The sequence below is a fragment of the Monopterus albus genome, unplaced genomic scaffold, assembly GCF_001952655.1.
Source record: "Monopterus albus unplaced genomic scaffold, M_albus_1.0 scaffold14.1, whole genome shotgun sequence".
Classification (NCBI taxonomy): Eukaryota; Metazoa; Chordata; class Actinopteri; order Synbranchiformes; family Synbranchidae; genus Monopterus; species Monopterus albus.
This window is the reverse complement of record NW_018127894.1, coordinates 2,775,042-2,792,812: the sequence shown is the minus strand read 5'-3', so window position 1 is coordinate 2,792,812 and position 17,771 is coordinate 2,775,042. Positions and strand designations below refer to the sequence as shown.

At 36.6% G+C, this 17,771-nt stretch overlaps 2 protein-coding genes across 3 annotated transcripts in view; one reads left to right on the top strand and one right to left on the bottom strand.

Moving 5' to 3' along the window:
* The first annotated feature begins 2,838 nt into the window (after nt 1-2,838).
* The window catches only part of LOC109955315 (MAM and LDL-receptor class A domain-containing protein 1), an 81,874-nt gene continuing 66,941 nt past the window's right edge, over nt 2,839-17,771 (top strand). For both annotated transcript variants that reach the window (XM_020591349.1, XM_020591348.1), the window contains exon 1: nt 2,839-3,433. The gene's annotated coding sequence lies outside the window, so the exon portion shown is untranslated. The remainder of the gene's footprint in view (nt 3,434-17,771) is intronic.
* LOC109955414 (macrophage mannose receptor 1-like) overlaps nt 3,427-17,771 on the bottom strand; it is a 19,675-nt gene continuing 5,330 nt past the window's right edge. The window contains exons 12-33 of the mRNA XM_020591552.1: nt 17,513-17,766; nt 16,988-17,109; nt 16,770-16,842; nt 16,510-16,663; nt 15,755-15,793; nt 15,356-15,519; nt 15,198-15,259; nt 13,937-14,037; nt 13,688-13,830; nt 12,971-13,076; nt 11,843-11,970; nt 11,667-11,705; nt 9,264-9,302; nt 9,034-9,072; nt 8,613-8,715; nt 7,322-7,554; nt 6,846-7,011; nt 6,392-6,562; nt 6,138-6,254; nt 5,034-5,192; nt 4,792-4,818; nt 3,427-4,700 (exon numbers count right to left, since the gene is read on the bottom strand). Of these exons, the coding sequence (XP_020447208.1) occupies nt 4,504-4,700; nt 4,792-4,818; nt 5,034-5,192; nt 6,138-6,254; nt 6,392-6,562; nt 6,846-7,011; nt 7,322-7,554; nt 8,613-8,715; nt 9,034-9,072; nt 9,264-9,302; nt 11,667-11,705; nt 11,843-11,970; nt 12,971-13,076; nt 13,688-13,830; nt 13,937-14,037; nt 15,198-15,259; nt 15,356-15,519; nt 15,755-15,793; nt 16,510-16,663; nt 16,770-16,842; nt 16,988-17,109; nt 17,513-17,766 (2,636 nt within the window). The 3' untranslated portion in view covers nt 3,427-4,503. The remainder of the gene's footprint in view (nt 4,701-4,791; nt 4,819-5,033; nt 5,193-6,137; nt 6,255-6,391; nt 6,563-6,845; nt 7,012-7,321; nt 7,555-8,612; nt 8,716-9,033; nt 9,073-9,263; nt 9,303-11,666; nt 11,706-11,842; nt 11,971-12,970; nt 13,077-13,687; nt 13,831-13,936; nt 14,038-15,197; nt 15,260-15,355; nt 15,520-15,754; nt 15,794-16,509; nt 16,664-16,769; nt 16,843-16,987; nt 17,110-17,512; nt 17,767-17,771) is intronic.

The window sequence follows — 17,771 nt, the reverse complement described above, 5'->3', positions numbered from 1 at the left end:
GATGGAGGTAGAGACAGAGATGCAAGACAATGGCACAGAGACTCCTAGCGACTGTTGTTTCTATTGCGTGGTGGTGTGTGGTTATATGCTGCTCAAGTTATATAATGCACTAATAGATGGGGCAGAGTGTGTCATCTTTGTAGTCATAATGGTTTGCCATTTGTTATTTAACCCCTTACCACACACACACACACACACACACACACACACACTGTCTTTCTTTCTCTTTCTTTACCAAAAGAAAGTTTACTACTTGTAAGGTTTGTTTATGTCTGTCTTAATTTCCCATAATCCATATAGCTCTGTGTGTTTTTGCACAAATATTGTTTGAGATTAAACTGCACTTGTTTGCTGATGCAGTATTCTGTTCTAAAGTAGGTTCTGCATTTAACAATTACTGTATTTCCATCATCGGTTGATACAGTATGCCAGTTGTTTTCTCAGTTGATCATTTTGTCTATAAAATGTTTGAAAGCAGTGAAAATTTACAATTTTCTACAGCACAAGGTGACATCATCAAATGTCTTGTTTTGTATGACCAATGTCTTGTTTTGTAATCAATTTACTATCTTATATGACAAAGAAAAGCTAGTGCCTGCAAATGTTTGGTATTTTTGCTTGAAAAAACTAAAAGGATTATGTGTTTATCAAAATTGCTGCCAATTTATATTATGTTGAGGTATTGGTCATGCAAGGAAAAGTCACAGTTGCAGTGTTATTTTTTTAATCCAAGATCACAGTTATCTCATAATTAAACAATTATTTACTTGTGATAACATGATACTTTTTGAGATACCTCCAGAAATTCTTGTTTTCCCAAGATAAAACATTATAACCCACTATATAGCTGAAACAATTAGCTGAATAATATGTTAGTCAATAGAAAAGTTAGCAAATCTTTGCCAAAATGCCAAACATTAGAGGATTTGCTGCTTCACCTTTACTTTTGTTAATTGTATATTTTTTTATTTTGGGCAACTGGTCACACAAAACAAGAAATTTGAAGACATGATATGTATGTATTTATTTAGTTAGTTATTATTGACATTCTACACACTAAATGAGTATATTATTAAGAAAATGATTTGCAGATTAATCAATGCTGAAAATAAAAACAAATACATATATACATTTCTATAATGACAAAACATCTTTAATATCCTGACATTATGAAATAATTAACTTGTGATCCTGAGAAAACATGATAAAATAATTTAGACATCTGTTCTGGGTTTGCATACATTGAGTGCATTTTATGTTTTTTGTTTCTACAATGGCCAAATAACTGTGTGAAAAACTGACTTGTGTGTTTCAGTGTCACATCTTACTCTGCCCCTATGTACTTAAAATCAGACGTGTATCTACAGAAGCCAACAGTTTGTTTTAAACAATGGTATAGAAAATTACACTATTTTTCTACATGCTAAAGGGAAGTTGTACTTTGCTTCCTACTTTTTTAAAATGGTATTCAAGCATATTTATTAACTGGCATTTACTCTGACTGGAAGCATGAATAATCTTTTGGTGACACTGACCTGTGCTATATGCTGGATACTCTATGCATCTTGTTATAACATATATAGCTTGAATACAATCTCTATGCATTTGTACATACTTCATAATTGCCTTGTTGGGTAAATGTAAGAAAATCCAGAGAGTCTGTTGCACTGTTTGGTAGCACCTGACCTAGTGTGTATGATTGCTTTGAGATGAAGAGACTGAATCAACTTGTTCCTTTCAAAATGTATTATTTTGGTTATTTTTGTTTTGTACAGCATTCAGAAATTAATTGGGACAAATATGCATTCTATTATTGAAAATCATTAAAATATAAAACAAAGAATGTAAGTAACATTTGTTTTGAAGATGCCAGCACCTCTTTATCGCAACCCTTGAAATTATTCCTTGACATGAAAGTTCCTTCAAAATGCAATCATAATACAGCTATACAAATTTATGAAAGGAACAGAGGGTGTGAAGCCTGGGATATTTGTCACCAAGGCAAAGATACTGCAATCTACAATCTAAAAAAGGTAGAAAATATATTGCCTGCCCCCATTCTTATTTTTTCATTTTGCTCTTTGTAACATTTGTTTTTATTGTTATTATTATTATTCATTTGTTTCCATGCACCCTCACCAACCACTACTGGTCAAACAGTGGCATGGCTTTCAATTAGGTTAATATTTAGGTGTAGACAGAAACTAAACCAAAATAGTAAAGGGATGAGGCTTAATATTATTGTCCAACATGATCTCATCAAAAGACTTCCTGGCGGGTTCTGCAGCAGGACAACTTTCTTGCATGTGTGTTTTCTCTTAATTCTCTGTATGCTTCTGCTATCTGCTTCTGAACATACACTTAAAAATATACTTTATACCAGAAGTGAAAGCAACTAAGTACATTTACTCAAATTGTGTACTTAAATGCAAATTTGAAGTATCTGTACTTTACTTGAGTATTTTCATTTCCTGCTACTTCATACATTTTGGAGAAAAAATATTGTACTTTGTACTCACTACATTTATTTGATAAGTTTGGTTACTAGTTACTTTTCTGAACAAAACAAAATACAGTATAATCATAAAATCATTTATTGACCCATGGTGTGAAATTCACAAGCTATCCAGCAGTAATTCATATTATAAACATATAAGGTAGTTAAAATTACATTACATGTGATTTACATAATAATACATTTAACTATGAGCAAATAATAAGATGTACATCAATGTAAACTGTGCCACTTAGCATAATGAATACTTTTACTTTTGGTACTTTAAGTATATTTATGCTAATACTTTTGTACTTTTACTTAAGTAACATTTTGAATGAAAGCCTTTTACTTGTAATAGGGTATTTTTTACACTGTAGCATTGCTACTTTTACTTAAGTAGGTACTTCTTCCATCGTTTTATAATATGGACATCTTTGCATACAGTACACATACGGTATGTACAATTAATTCACCTCTCTTGATTATCTGCAACCCTGTGTAACAGCGCCCCCGGGAATATAGTAGCTGGTAAATGTCATCCAGCGTGTGTGGACAAAAATGGTAATGCACCTTAATCTACGTTTGCTTGATGGAAGAAAACGCAAGGTAGTTGAATTTAAAATGTCACTGGAGAAGTCCCTGGAAAAAAAAAAGTCTGAAATGAATTTTAAAGCCAGTTATTGGTCTGACAACAAACGCTAAACGTATCAATAGGTCTAATGTTAAAGCAAACAACCGGGGAATTAACGTTAGTATAGCGAGTTTGTTTTTTAGTGTTGGTGATTACGTGCTTTTAAGCTAAAGTTAGCAGCTTTGGCAACAGAAGATGAGAATTTTTGTCAACAACAGAAACGGCTAATACAACAAGTGCACAGGGACATTATATGACGTGAATACTTCACCTCCATGAAACAAAGGACGTAGACGTCAAATAATGTGAGTCTTATTGAGCTTTTGTCTGTTTGTTACTGTATCCGAGTGCCTCTGCTTAGTGGTGTAAAGTAGCGTTACTAAGGAGGCCTACGTTTACTCAAATACGGTATTAAGTATAAATTTGCGGTAGCCTATCTGTATTTTGGTCTAATAGTGCTTATTTTCGACTACATTTTAGAGGCAATTGTTAGGTCTATATTTATTTGATAACTTAATTATATATTCTTTTTTCCCCAGAAACAAGTTAATGAAACAAACTACAGCATAATCATAAGACTTTATTGATCCCCAGTGGGAAATTCACAAACTATCCAATAGTAATTCACATTATAAGTATATAAGATGGTTCATTAGCTCCACCTTTACCGGCTGCAACATTTGGACAACCCAATAATATACATTACTGTGAATGTGCCGTTACTTTGGTGCTTTTGAAGTACTTTTGGTACTTATGAGTATTTTTGCAGTGTGGTATTTCTGCTTTAACTTAAAGCTGTGTTAAGTAACATTTAGCACAAATTTGGATAAATGAAGTAAAACATTGTGTAGAAGTGTTTTCTCCCTGCTGGATTTATAGATGATAAATTGTCATCTATAATATTATATTGGCTGCTGTTCAGTGTTTCATGTTTGACTTGTTTCAGGTTAATCATACAACTAAACTTTCAATTTTACACAGTGAGCAATCTGCAGTAAATACAAAAATAGTCCTAATAGGTTTAGTAGTTTAAAGTAAAATAGTACAGTTTACAGGCATGGTGTAAGTATGAATTAAAATGATGCCCTGCACATTCAATCAGTCACCAAATGCTTAGTTGTTATAAAATATACAATTAAAAAGAATTTCAAATTACAAAATGATTACAAATACAGATTTGTATAGACACCCTAAATTGTTTTGTTCTGTAAAGCCAGTTATTGTCAACTGCATAGAAACGTAGTTCAGAAACAGAAAATGAAATTATTGGTCATGCATCCGTTGAGTAACATCTGCTAGTATTTACATACCAGACCCAGGGTTCTCCTCCTCTGCATTTGCTACCAGATTATTAGTATCTACTACTAATTAGTATCTACTCAGGTTGGGCCCGCTCGTTGTTGAAGAAGAGCGGGTTGTCGAATGTTGTAAACCTTTCAGGGATAGGTAGGCGGCGGCCAGACTTCTTGAAGAGGAAGATGATGATGACTGTCCCAATGACAATTGCAGCAATGACCAGCACAGCTGGCAAAATTATGTGGCCACGTGTTTGAGGCTTCTTCGTAGGACTTACTGCAAAGATACAACATATGGATGATGATCAGCCAAAAGAACTGAATCATAACTGTGAGTCAAATGAAAATGATGAAGAGGTGTAGCTTACTAATTGTTGGTGGTGCTTTTGATAATACTAGAAGGAAGGAAAACATTCAAATTAACATTTTAAAAGGCATAAAGGTGCACTGCATTTAGTTAAGTGCATATCTCAAAATCCATTTATAAGTATGTTTGTAATTGATTTGTGAGTTTCAGCACTGTTAGACATTTTAGACATTCTGTTATCACATAAGCATTACTTTAATTCATGCCTCTTTTTTTAAGAACTAATAAGAATGATGACCTCACCTTTGGGTGTTTTGCAGACATATCCTCTATCACGCCACCGGTTCCCTGTATTCCATTTCCCATTTGAAACTTGTATCACTCCATAAGGGTTGATATCAGGTTGATCTACATCCCAGTTAACGTAGTCCATGACTGTTTTATCCAACCACTGCCACAAGCCTGGTGCCAAAGAGAAATTCACAGCGTTTTTTTCCTCTCAGTAGTTTTTTTTTTTTTTTTTGTACCATATGAAGCATTTTTTCAGTTTGTTATACAGTATCAAGATTTTGGAATATTGAAGTTACATTAGTAATGTACTGAGAGCTCAACAGGCTACACCTGCAGTGACAGGAGGCAGTGGATGCTTGTTATTATGGTTTCAGTCTCTGTTTCAGAACAGTTTCTCCCCATACCACCATTTTTTGTTCTGTTTTAATCCCATGTAGTTTTGGTGTGCTACAATATTGTCAGCAAACTTTGCTGGTGGGCAAAGTAGAGTACTGAGCAGCTAAGATGCATGATATTTCACTGATTTGGTAAGATTAAACAGGGCTAAGAAAGGAGACTGAATATTACAGAAGCACATCTACTATAAGTGCTGATGTTACTCTCCATCTGCCTTTACGTTCATGTCTGCTAACATATTAGCAGACATGTTATGTTGTGTTTTCAGCTTCTTCCCCTTACCCCATATGGCCAGTTAATATGGTTTTGGGTTCATATTTTACAAAATGCTCTCCACGTTATTCAGTCCTATCCTTTCACTTAGTCACAATAAAGATAATGTACTGTATGAGGTGTGAGGTTATAGGTTATTCAAGTAGATTTGGAAAACAAAATTGTCATTTAATAATTAACACTAACATATACATCAAGAAATTATTATTTAGTTTAAAGTTAGGGCAAACTGTCTATTTTGTAAATATTACATTGCACATTTTAATTGTCTTCCAACTGCCTGTGTCATGTGACTGTTTTGGTCCAATCATGGCTGAGTGATCATGCCTTTGGTAAAGGTTATGCTAGTATAATTAGCTGAAGATGGATGGACTGGTCTATCCATCATGTTCTTTAGCATTCATCTTTTTAGTGTTTCAAATTGTTGTGCAGAGATTGTGACCGTACCTTTGTGAGTTTTATACAAGCCGATCCAAAAAGACGTGTGGCTCTCTTGAAATATTTGCACATTCTTTGTAATGAAATCTTGCTCAGAGGGGTTCTCAATACTGGCAAGAGTTCCACCTTTGTAAACAAAGCAAGCAAATGAGCCTGTTATAACTTTGTAATGCAAATACCAGATAGTTTGTCTTTAGTTAAAGACCTTATGTTTAGTTGAAGCAGAATAGAGCTGTCATTAAAACTGTTCCTCAGTTCCTTACCATGTCTTGAACAGCTGGTAGATGCATCTGGCCACTCAATCTTTTCTGTGAGAAACAGGTAACAGTAACCCTTGTATGGTAGCCAGCTGTAACTCTGCCTTGTGTATGTGGTCATTTCTCCATCTTCAGGGCAAACTCCTGGGAATTCACTTGACTCTGTTGGTGCCATATCTGTGAATGACAGAGTGTGATGACACTGGGGTCAAAAAAAAAAAAATTTGTACATGCTTTCATATCTAGTTAATTGAAGTGAGAACCTGTTTGACAATAATCTAGGAAAGAAAACTAAATGCAATAGTAATTGACGACTGTTAGTATAAATCATACTGAACAGTAAGTAATGTGTCAAGTATTGTGTTAATATTAATACAGTGTTCCAAACAGGATGTATTCAAACATGTTGGAATTTAGGATGATTCACGTATGAGTTTATTAAAACTGACATCAGCCCTACCTGTAGATTTCATACAAATACTTGACATGTTCTGAGTGCAATCAGCGGTCTTCCATTTTCCATCCACGTCCACATACACACAGGGTCTTTTCATGCTTGGTTCTGCTGTACCCCAGTTAGATAAGGTCATATGCCAGCCATCAACATATCTGAAATATCCGTTAGTCTGTAGGCAAAGATTACAAACTGCGTTCAGTATCTTTTGGATTTTTACATTGAATGATGATTTAAAAAAAAAAAAACCTGATTACTTCCCTGTTCTTACAGTTAGCTAACACTGAACATAGCCGAAAGTTTTGTTTAATATTGTAAAATCTGGCTAGTGTGAGTTTAGGAAATCTATACAAAGGTACCTTTAATACTGCTCTTTTAGGATTTTATGCTAGATGTCATGGACAAACATGGACAAAACATTTAGCTTCATAAACCGTTGTGCATTTTGCTATGTGCTGTTTGAGGTGCCTTGTGCCCACTACCTGCAGTTTGTTTAGTCCAATCCACAGAGGAGTTTGGAGATTCAAAGCCATCAGCTCAACGTACAATTTTGACCACTCATTTCTCAGGCTAGCCAGGTTGGCACCATCAGTTTCACAGTTTTTTCTGGCTGCTTCCCAGGTCATGTTTTGTGAAACAACTTTGATAGAGTCATTTAACATTTTGATATAGTCTGTAGGAGTTGTTGGTTCACTGGAGTCTGGGAGAGATGGGTCTGTAGAGTGAGAAATTTGATCAATTTAGTGTTTTCATTTCTTTCAAGGTTAGGGTTCTGTTGTTAAAAAAACAAAACAAAAGCATTTATAGCCTACTCAGAGCAGGGTGGTGTCACTTTTACTGCTCATCAGTTTTTTGCTGATTGATAAAATTTATAAGTAGAGTAATGTATGTCCTGGATGTTAGCATTGTGGCTAATGTACACTCAGCTCCCAGCCCACATTAATGAAGACTCAGATACTAGCTACAACGAACAGCCACCAGAAAAGAACTCCATCGAAACCTCATACCACAGTGTGCATTAACACAACTGCAATAGTGTGAGCACAGAAAGCTTATTTCTTTCTTAAGTGGCAAGGAGGTGTGTTTGTTTTATAGATTGGGTGGTCAGCAAACACGCACTCCATTAAACAGCAAGAGGCACCGTCTGGTGGTGTAATCAGGTACTACAGCAAACTATTGCACCTTTTCTGTCAGTCAACACTGCGCATCACTGCGCATCCTCGTATTTTGTACTGTCAGTTAATACATTTTTTAAGCAATTAATTCTTAATGGTGCAATTACTGACCAGTTATTGACATATAATCTTCAGATATGAAGATTTGATGATTTTCTTTGTCACACATGATGGTAAAATGGATTTTGGACTGTTGGTCAAACATAACAAGCAGTGTTGCATTTGTCTGGTAAATTATAACAACATTTTTCACTAATCTCTGGCATTTTACAGGCAAAACAATTAATCAGAAACGAATCTACTTTTTGCTATAATTCATAATGAAAATAATGATTGCGGCCTTAGTTTGGAGATAATGATGATTTAGAAAGGTTGAAATATAGATGCATCATGGAGCAGGACTGCTTAATGACAATATTGGATTAACAAGGTTTTGCATAAATGTACCCTGACAATCCCTACAGTGTGTAACCAATACAAATTAATACATACTATAGGGGTTACATACTGTACTGTACTGTACTAGCACAGTCGTTGTCTATTAAATCATTCTACCTTTAGGAAATGCATTTTAGAGAAAGCCAAAGGGTAGGCTCACCAAGATTTTTAAGACAGACATATCCATTGGTGTCATTGCAGGATCTTCTTGCCCATTTTCCAATGCCAATATTAGGATCAGTAATCATCACAGCACACCCTTCCTGGTAAAGCACAGAGTAAGAATAGGTAGGTTGAGAGCAAGCGGCAATGGTTTGCCACACATGCCAGTGCCATATAAAATGGAAGCATTGCATCAGGTAGGGCATCCAGAGTAAAACCTGTACCAAATCATGTACTGTATGAGGATCATTGAGATCTATTGCAGTGAGCCCCGAAAGATTGGAGAGCAGCTGAAAGAGGAACTACAACAACAGCTGTTACAATGCTTACAGTTATATGACCGGCATGGTTGTGTGGTTATCATAAGTGTTATGGAAAATGAAGTTGTATTGCACTATACAGTGTAAAGAAGGTTTTACCGGCAGCATATGACGAATAATGTAAGGGTGGAAATCCATCTGCAATGAATTTTCAGGATGTCAAAAATTGTGATAAATACAAAGTCAGAAAATATGTTAGAAACAATACAGATGCATATAATTCATCAAACGTTTGGACAAAGGTTGTGTGCCAAATGCAAAAGTCCAAGTTATTATAAAAGCAGGATGTATTTTTGCACATTACAATCAAATGATCAAAGTAATTTTACCTCATCGTACAGGTGCATTCTTTCATAACGGAAGCGATCCTGCAATGGACAATAACAAGGTCATAATGTTTATCAATAAACCAAAAATGTATTCTTAGCACTCAGAGTGCAACCTTGACCAAGGGGCAACTCAGTTTCACTATTAAGCTATAAAATAACTCCCACCATAGCTTGACCCTCATAATATGATTGCATGACCAAGAAAACCTACTGGTGGATTTGGAATGATATTATTAGTTTGAAAGTTATTCAAGAAAAATGCTAGACATTTACTCGTTGATTTGGGGTTAAAGGGGCTTTCACTTGCACAAAGAAAATGGAGGAGAAGCTGATTTTGGTGAACCCACACCCTCTTCTATTTTGTTACAGCCTGTCTCCTCCTCCTCATCAAAACAACTAATGAGCTTTTCACTGGTGTGTAGATAGATACATCGTGCATCCAAGTCTGCGGCTTGAAACACTAGGTGATATCCGCTAACCACCTCCTGGAAAGCTTTTTTGGTCGCCTAGCAACTGTAACCTAACGTGTGCGATTTGCATGTGTGCGCCCTCCTCCCCTGTGCTGTTCCCAGCCCTCTTTAAAACGGGGGCTTCAGTGATTGTGAGCAAAGAGGCGGAGATCTCACATTTCTGCAAGTTTGTGGTCTTCTCTTTTCAACAGCTGTTTGATAAACTGCTCACACAGTCTTCATTACTGGCTGATTGTTGAACTGCGGAGTGATCCTTCATGTCCTCTGCTCAGCTGTGTGTGTGTGTGTGTGTGTGTGTGTGTGTGTTGCCCCTCTCTCCTCTAAACAGAGATGACACTGTGAAAAATACAGTGGAGAAGCAAAGTAGGACAGTCCATCTCAATATATGTGTGGTTACGCTGAGTGACAGTTAAGGGAAACACGGGCTGTACCATTCTTTAAGTTCCAACAGTGGAAACACAGCTTTAATGTGGAGCTAGAACATCGACTGCTGTTCTCAGAACAAGATGTGGCTGCCTGCTAATAAAACTAGCTTGGTCAGATAATGAGTACTCGTGTGTCTGAAAAGGTCAGAACAAATTCTAAATTGGCATTACTTGAACAGACTTCAAATAGTAGACTTCAGGAAGAACCCCTCCCCTCTGCTGCCTCTGACCATCAAAAGGGACTGAGGTGGAGAGGGCTGACAGCCACAAGTTCCTGGGCCTGCAGGTGACATCTGACCTGAGCTGGTCACTGAACACAGCTGCCACAGTGAAGAAAGCCCAACAGCCACTATACTTGATCAGGCAGCTCAGAAAAGCTGTGTTGAACCGTCGCTCTCTCACCCAGGCTTATAGAAGACTGGTAGAGAGCAACCTCACTACTGGCATCACAGTCTGGTATGGTAACACCACACAGGCAGAGAGGAATGCTCTTCAAAGGGTCATAAAGACCGCAGAGAGGATCACTGGGACTGAACTGCCTGCTATGGACACACTGTACACACAACGCTGTCATAAAAGGGTGGAGAACGTACTCAGGGATCTACGTCACCCAGCTCACTCCCTGCTCAGACACAAAAACTGTACCTACAGCCTCAGGCACAGCAGGGTGGACAGTATCATCACACACAGAACTAGACTTTACAACAGCTTTTTCCCTGCCGCAGTAAGACTGATGGCAAATACGAAAATGTGAGAAATGTGAGAATATATAACCCCTCACTAGACATGCAATAATAATACAGAAATGTTCCACAAGGTATTTTTGTAAGAGCATCTCATCAACAGTGTTCTCTTGGGGTACTTGAATAATAGCAGGAGATTCTCTACCAAACAATGGAAACAAGCCTGAATATAAACTATGTTTTAGTGTGTTATAACCCCTCACCAAGTGTAGTGACATATCCAACTCCACCATGTGAATTACTTAGTGTGATGTTTGAAGTTCACTGGGGAAAATACTATTACCCTATTTTTGTGTATTGCGGTTTTTAATACTTTTGTTGCCTTTATGTAACTTTTTATTTTAAGACTAAGTGTTCTGTCTGGCTTTTGACTCCTTACCTGACTCTAAATGAGAGCTGCACAAGAATTGCTATAAGCCTAGACTGTCTGTTTATGCATAAATGGCAAATAAAAATCTTGACTTGACTTGAAAGACTTAAGACGTATTCTCAGTCTAGGTGGTTAGGCTACTTTGTTGCCAGAAAAGTGGCAAAATTTAATAAAGTGGCTTTAAAATATTCCTGTAACCAAATTAAAATCATCAAACTTTGTTCATTACTTTTTGAGTAATGTTTTTAACAAACAAACATCATCTAATACCCCTCCCCCGGCGGAGGTTCTTATAATCATGATATTGAATAAAGATGTCAAATAACTTTTATTGTTTTAGCATATGAGTGATAAAATTATGCCTCATATAGAGTAAAGTTAATTAAACATGTTACCCAGCGAGTTTGGTGTACAAATCTCATTGGAAGGCGGCCCTGCAACAATGGAGAAACAACAATGCATATTTTCATGAAAAATAACAAAAACACAAAAAACTTTAGCTGTAGTGCAGTACTAATTTTTTAGTAGTGCATCACATAACTTTGAAATAAAAAAATGAGTATCCACTTACTTCAGATCCCCAGTTAGTGTATCGCATTGGTCGTCCATCTGTCCAGTAAAATGAACCGCCATGTGTATTATGCAAACCAATCCACAGGTCTATAGTTGGTGCCTCGGCCATTTGAGTAGACAAAAACACTAAAAATGTAACACATATGGGTGATTTTAGATTGTGATATTATTTTTTGCATGTCATTTTTTGTCCACAGGATTATCTGAATAAATTACCATCTGTCTCTGTCAGTCTACCATCATTACCATCCATTGTTGTCAGTGCGGAAATCTAATAATGGCAAAGGCTTTTGGAGTGTAAAAAAATGAACAAAACTTTACAGTTGTTGTGAGGCACGAGCCACTGCTATGCGAAGTTGCAGCCTAAGAGATCTTCCAGGAAGGGGGTACTAAACAGCTTTAGCGTTTTTAAAAACAAAAAGCAACACCTTAAAATCGATTCTAAAATGAACCGGAAGCCAGTGGAGTAAAGCGAGCATGGATGTTATATGATCAAGTTTACGTGCCGTTATCAATGAATGAGCGGCAGCATTCTGGACTGACTGGAGATGAAAAAGGATGACTGAATAGTTAAAATTTGTTTAAAAAAGATAAAATCATAATCATTCTAGGTCACTAATTATAAAAACAAGCACATAAGCTTTAGATGCTAATGCATCCAGAAGGAGGAAAACCACATCTGAATAAAATATGAGTCCTTTAACTGTTTCTAACACTCTCCATTTTATAAAGTCAAACTGATGTTAATCCTGGTTTTTGCTCTTACTTTGTCCCACTCTGTCTGTGCAAAAGAACAAATTGCTCATCAGCTTTTGACAGCCTTTGGTCATTATAAATACTCTGGACTGTGAGCATCATTTTATTAAGCATTTGTTTGTACTGTGCAGATTATAAATGCCTGAAGGTCTGTAAATAAAAGGTTTCAAAATCTTTTATATACTGTATATACATCCAAATAAAAATTTTACACTTGTTGACAGATATTTTGGATGAAGGAAAATGTTGATGAACCCAGCAAGTAATTGCTATAGCAAACAACTTTAATTTTGTATAATCTTTCAATAATGAGGCTTTATTAAGTATGGAAAGGAATATAACATTTTTCTGAAATATTTTTAAAACACACCTTGTACATGTCTTAAGGGAATTGAGGCCAGATTTCCTCCCATCGCCCTGCATTGTGTCCTTGCTCCTTCCCATGTCTCTTTCTGGGTGTTGTTGATAATATAACACTGTAGGGTGAAAAAGCAGCGGTTTCATGTAATACTAAAAATAGCACAAATATATTTTTATCCACAAATAGATCACTGCTTAAAGGACATTACATCGGACTGAAATTCCATCTAATTTCTCAGTGAATTAGTTTCTCTTGCCTTCAAACTACTATAACGGGAATAAATGTAGGGCTTCCCCCTAAAAGTCGACTAGTTGAATTGTTAGTTGAGAGACCCGTCAGTTGACTTGTCTAGTCGAAGCTTTGTTTTTATATTTTGTTTTTTGTCAAAATGCATTACAATAGAAGGTAGCCCCAGCTGACATTAGTCTTCTTCTCCTCGTTTTGGTGTACCAAGTAGCAATTTGCTCAGTGCTTCCCCCTGTGGTGGTGGTTCCTGGCGCGGTGGGGTTGTCTCTATATTTTTGTCTTCCCAAGCTACATACTGTACATGAGAGGGTCGGAATATTAGGAACACCTCTGAATATAATGGAGTCTAGTACAACACCACCTTTAACTATGACCTCAGTAATAAACATATAATTGAATTTATACATTCATGACAATTTCACCAAAAACTGAAATATACAGTATACCGTATATATAACAAATAGTTGAATAGTCTCTGACCTTGGAGTTAAATTTTTTCCAGCTTTGTGGACAGCCACCTCTTGGAGGAACTGTTGGTGCTACAGTGGTATTGGCAGGTATTGAGGCACTGCGTTTACAAATGGACCTGTGCTCAAAGCCACAGTTATAATCATGCCAGAACCCTATGAGCCAAACCAAAAAAAATGAAATGAGTCTTTAATATCCAATATCAGGCAAGTCGACATGCAATATATCCCAGTGAAGATGAATTAATTTTAAATTACTCACCCATGGAGATAGTCATGGCAGCACAATTCTCATCATTGTTCTGGAATTCTGGCTGATTTTCATCCCACCTTTGAAACACTACTGGAGAACCATCCATCCACCTTTTTGGAACATGAGATTATCCATTGAAAGTTTAAAAGGCACATTCATTGCACAGTCTTGCTTTCATTTCTGTCTTGTTTTTAGTGTTGTACCCTAAATGGTTGCATTGCAAAATAGTTTAACAAAATTATCTCCGCTCTTGAATCCAGGCAGCAAAGTCAACCAAATTTCATTCAAAGAAACAACTGAGCTGCTTCATAATTGCACAAATCAATATATTTATATTAATAATTTTTTATAAATGACTATGTGTAATGTGAAAGAGGTTATGTGTTATGAGAAACAGAACTGCTTCCCAGTTCTGCAGTCCCCGTCAGCTCATCATTTAGTTCATTTTTATCACCTTTTTTTGGTTTTCAGACTGGCAAACTCAGCTCTTATAAACCTTACTAACTGTGATAGGCAGCTGTTTAAAAAAAGTTCTGATAAACTGACTCTATGCTACCTTACCAGAAATAAATTGCAGAATTAGAAACACAAAATTAGAAACTCTAGCTAGTGAGCAAAGGGGAGCATCTACACTGTGAATGTTAACACGGAGTTTACTACTAAATAATGAGTGGGCCTAACTCAGTTTTTTTTCAAGTCTCTTATCAATACTCATTGTAAACATGTTACTAGCACTTTGGGGTCAGCAAAGCTGACAAACTCAATGTATTAATGTTTGATTAACTAAAAAAAATGAATGGGGAAATTATACTTTTTTGGTGATAGGATAACTAGCAGACTTCCCAGCATGCATTGTTTGAGAGTTAAACTCTCCAGTGACTCTTCTGTTTTTTTCTTTAGTTTGAAAAGCCCATTCATGGTGGAAACTTTCTGTGTGTCTATAATACTATTCTTCAGTGATAATAATAATACCATGTGTGGGCGAGATGCACAAATGACTTTGGCATGAAATATAGAGCTAAATTGTGGTATAATTTATATCTAGGGTAACAAAATTTACAATGTTTATAATGGACACAAATATCTGAGTAACAATGTGGTTTCACTAGTATTAGGACAGCCTTACATGAGGTATTATTTTAAAAATTTCAAATAAAATTATATTTTATTTTAACACATTCAGCTCCTCACATAACTTTGATATCCTGCATTTTTTCACTTCTTTTATTTAGGTTTTTAATACATTATTCATTACTTAATTCATACTTACGAAAATGTTCCATCAAGGTCTACGTTTAGGCCTATCCAGTAAGACCCATAACCTCTGGATATCTACACACATAGACAGAGGCATATGATAAAACCATCAGTACTTAAATCCCAACATGTCCTGAGCTTAAGTAATGTGGTAAAAATGTCACTGCTCACCTGTTTCCATAAAAAGACACTTTCAGCTTCACTGCTGATAGTTACCAAGTCACCATGCCTCTGCTGGCAGAAGTGACGAGCTTCTTCATTGGGCATCGTCCTAGTGTTAATATAGTACTGAGTCCCATTCCATATTAGCCACCCATCTGAGGTTTTATTGTAGACTGAAAAATGTTAGAAATATGTAATATGCTTTCAGCATATGTGTAGGTTCAGATTTTCATCAGCTTTTTATCCAGTCAGTTGGATGGCTGATCCACTATTTTGGTCAAGCCAGAAATACTCAGTATCGGTGAGGTTCTCCACCAAATTTAAACAATACAGCAGAAAATAAGGTTTGGTCTAAAACTGAATTTCTGAAATTTTTTGTGTGGTTGTGTAGAGAAATGACCCACTTACCGGGAGGGGCAGTGTCTGGGGGACTACTTGGAGTCACTCCTATAAGGACAAAACATAATTATAGTCAGAATACTGAATAGAGCACTTAGGTGGTAGCTGGTAGCTTCGATCTGAGAATGTGTGCTCCTAAGTGCCAGGAAGATGATGGAAACTAATGCTTGCTCAATTAAAGTATACATATCATGTTTTTGTGATTTTTCTTTGATTTATGCGTTTCAAGTCTGAGTTATACATGGTCTAAGTTGCAAAACTTGAGGGGAAGTTAAAAGTTAGAAGGTCATACTTTTGTGTTTTGCAGTGTTACCTTTAATTGCCCGTCAAGCTGGCATCACATCGTTTGTACATAGCCACAAACAACGGTTTTTTCTGTTGCCATTGTTGCTAAGGTTGTCCAGTCATTTATTGTTTCACTTGTATATATTGGATTTGGCCTAGAACTTGTATGGATTTATTTGAGAAATTGACATTTGAAATAAAGAATGGGAAAAGACATAAAGTCTAACTGCTGTTGTCATAGCCTCAAGGGGCAGCTTCAGAAAACTGGCCACTCAGAACTGAATGGGTTAATTGGGAGGGGGGCTTTTTTAAAATTATACAAAAATATGCCAGCAAAGCCCTGGAATAAAAATTAAAAACCTGGAAGTATGCATGACATGCCCCTTTTAATGTTCAACAAATTTTTACACAAGAGTCCCATGCTCGGCAAAACCTTGATAATCACAAAATACTGAAATAAATTAATTCAGTCGTTTTACCAGCACGAATCTGGCACATCCAATTATGGAACGTTTCACAATGCACATCGTTCCATGACCCACTACTGTCCCGCTTTTCTAGGTTGATTTCAGCACAGGATTCCACATTATTGAAATTGTTTGGCTCTCCATCCTCCCAGTGCTGGAAATTCAGCTGCAACAAAAGCAAACAATACAAACAAATTATATTGTTTCATAGACTGTTTAATTGAGTCTCCTCATCAAGAAATGGTCAATGAAGCAGAAAACTATTAACTCACTGGGGATCCATCACTCCATACATAACCGGTGGTTGGGTCAGGGGCACTAAGTCCAATCCAGGCTGTTTTATAGCTATAATGGACAAACTTTTATTATTATGATTTAAATATAAAAGAAACCTTCCTTTATTGCTCTGCTGGACAGCACCCAACCTTTATCATCTGCTAGAGACAGTTTTTATTATTTAAATTTTGTACTTTGATAGGTCATGCTATACCTTTGTGGTAGTACTTGAAGCTCCGCAGCACTGTGGATGCTGAGCAGGTCTCCTCCGATGGCCCTGCAGTAATCTCTGGCTTCATACCAGGTCTTTTTGTTTGCAGACATCACTGAAAACAACTTCACCACAAGACAAGTAAGTTCAATAAACAGAACAAATTCAATTACATAGACTAATTCAGGTCAAAAGACTGGAACTAACATATGTATTTACTTTTGAGAGAAAAGCTAAAGATTTTGAACAAGTGACTTGAACAGTTTTGAGAAATGCTCTTACTGTTTTGCAGATGTCAAGAATGAGTCAAGAACTGTACCAAAGCGACTGATAAAAACTGCAATAACCAGGATAGTCATGTCCATGTTAAATGCACTCATTGTCTCACAGAAGAGCAATGACTGCAACATCCATTAATCTGAGTGGGTATGGGTAGTGGATGTTAGTGTTCTATTAAGATAGACTTGAAAACTTTGAACTTATGTTTTAAGCTGAGGGTGTTTTCTTTTCTTGTGACTGTACAGCTACCTTAAAGCAGTAGTTTCTTGAGCCCACTGATGTCCAGGCGTCTGCACACTTGAGAGGCTTAAAAGTGGGTGGGACAGGGGTTAGTTCTACCCCAAGTGCCAGGTGCTTGCAGATGTATTTCTCCTTATTGGTGCAAGGCAGCACATCCCAGAGGCCAGCAAAAACCCCTGTTTTCATTGCAACACAGCCCTGTCGGTGACCTTGTGTTGTTAAGAGAAAAATTTTGAAATGCCAGCAGTGAAGAGATTTTGTACCATAT